Source organism: Plectropomus leopardus, unplaced genomic scaffold (assembly GCF_008729295.1).
Source record: "Plectropomus leopardus isolate mb unplaced genomic scaffold, YSFRI_Pleo_2.0 unplaced_scaffold27429, whole genome shotgun sequence".
In the NCBI taxonomy this organism is placed as follows: Eukaryota; Metazoa; Chordata; class Actinopteri; order Perciformes; family Serranidae; genus Plectropomus; species Plectropomus leopardus.
This window is the reverse complement of record NW_024629856.1, coordinates 1-2,254: the sequence shown is the minus strand read 5'-3', so window position 1 is coordinate 2,254 and position 2,254 is coordinate 1. Positions and strand designations below refer to the sequence as shown.

At 39.9% G+C, this 2,254-nt stretch overlaps 1 protein-coding gene across 1 annotated transcript; it reads right to left on the bottom strand.

The window, feature by feature from the left end:
* Nucleotides 1-742: 742 nt before the first annotated feature.
* LOC121937769 (nebulette-like) lies at nucleotides 743-2,243 on the bottom strand (the record flags this gene model as incomplete). The annotated part of the gene is made up of 3 exons (XM_042481091.1): nucleotides 2,133-2,243; nucleotides 1,267-1,377; nucleotides 743-850 (listed from the first exon to the last, which is right to left on the bottom strand). Coding segments are annotated over exons 1-3 (330 nt in total), but the record flags the coding sequence as incomplete, so codon positions are not given.
* Between the last annotated feature and the right edge of the window lie 11 nt (nucleotides 2,244-2,254).

Here is a 2,254-nt window from a genome sequence, read left to right as displayed (position 1 = left end):
TATAAAAAGTAAATATAATCACAACAGGTCATACAAAATAAATAACTAAATATGCATACACATAAATACATACACATACATACATTCTCTCTGTGAACCTCCGTCAGAGTTTTGTGGACGATAAATCTTAACTTAAGGATTTTGGGTGAACTATCCCTTTAAGCTGCACATGAGGAGGACGAGTGAGACAGAGCGAGACAGAGCGAGACAGAGCGAGACAGATTGAGACAGAGCGAGACAGAGCCAGACAGATTGAGACAGAGTGAGACAGAGTGAGACAGAGCGAGACAGATTGAGACAGAGTGAGACAGACTGAGACAGAGTGAGACAGAGTGAGACAGACTGAGACAGAGTGAGACACCAGCAGCTCTGAATGTGTTTCTGATAAATGGACCAGAATAGACGACGGTGGTCAGTTTATCTGCGACGTGTGAACGTGTCGGAGTGTCTGAGACGGAGGACACACACCTGATTCTGTCCCTCAGGACCTTAAACACAAACTGTCCCTGAAGACCGCAAAGGTGATTAATTCATCATTTTTCTTTTTGTCAACAAATTACACGACGACAACAAAACCAAAAAATCTTTACCCTCAAAGGCTTCCTGTCTGTGTCTCTCAGCTCCAAACCAATCGGCTCTTCTGATGATTTAATCTTAAAAATTACTGGTACTATTCACAGGCTTTACGTCCCGAAAAATCACATTTCTGTCCTTACAAAAATGACTAAATAAAGTTTCTCACCTCGCTGTGTGTCTCGGCCATCTCTTTGACAAACTGAGTCTCCAGAGTTTCGGGCAGCAGAGAGAACAAAGTGTTGGGCAGATCCTCTTTGTCCTTCTTATACTTTGTCTAAAAAAAATGTAAAAATAAAATAACGAAAGAAAGAAAGGTTAATGAAAATAATTACAACATTCTCTACTTGTGTCAAAGTATTTTAAAAAAAATCTTAATATCTACCTAAGGGAATGAACTTCAATCCATTTAAACTGCAAAATGCAAATCCTTTTAAAATGGAAATCACTTTAATTATTTACATAAAAAATCCGACCAACATAACTGATGCAACGGAAAAAAACCTGAATCATAATTGCAGTTTTCAGGATTACTTGTGCAGAATGAGTGCTGCAAACTGCAGCTTTAGTTTGAGTAAAACACGCCCTCAGATTTTTAGTTCTGGCGGCAAAAATTACAGAAACAAACACTGAGGGATCCTGATGGGACGATGCACCTGCAGAGCATCTGCGCGAGGCGTTCAGGGTCCTCACCTCACTCTGTATCTCCGACAGCTGCTTGGCGAAGTGAGTCTCCGCCGTCTCCGGGAGGAGCGAGTACAAGTTCTTGCTGATCTCCTTCTTCCCCTCCTCTTTATACTTCACCTGAGAAAAAGAGCACACGGTGCAGAGACTGCAGGAGACGAACTAAAAGTCGCTGAGAGGCTGAGGCTGGTCTACTGTCTGACACGCCAACATACACAGCATGTCAAAAAAGTCATTATATACCATGCTGAAAAAAAAACAGCCAAAAAAGTCCAAAAAAGTCGAGTATGTTGAATAAACTAAAAAAAAAAAAAATACATTTATGTTTTAAAAGTCAAAAAAAAGTCATAGTACAGCATGCTGAGAAAAAAAAATGTCAGTGTAGCATGTCGCAAAAACGCCCAAAAAAGTCGATGTCTTTGAAGTAAAAAAACAAAACAAAATAGCCAAAAAGTCAAAAAAAAGTCGAATTGAATGTTGAGAAACGCCATCGCATAGCATGTTGAATAAACTAATAAAAAAAATCGATGTTTTAAAAGACAGTATACATAGCACTTTGAAAAAACGTTGGAAAAGGAATCAGTTTATTAAAATGTTCAAACACTTTTAGTCAAAATAATCACAGCGATCAAAGGAAAAACTGTAGTCAACAAAAAATACAGCGACCTGCGTCACCGTCTCTCCCAGTTACCAAAATCATGAAACTCATGAAAATCCAAAAACACCAACAAAAAACATGAAACAAGACCAAAATACACCCCATCCCACATCAGCGTTAATGTTATAAAACTCTCTCCTTTCCGAATGAATTCGTGGCTCTTTCACAAACGTATCACACAGATATTTTCACACTCGTCCGTAGGTGTGATCCTCACCTGGCTGTAAACGCCTCTCAGCTCTTTGGCCAGCTGAGTCTCGGTGGTTTCAGGCAGCTGCCGATACAGAGCGTCGCTGCCCTCCTGCTTATATTTCACCTGTACAAACATGACAGAACACC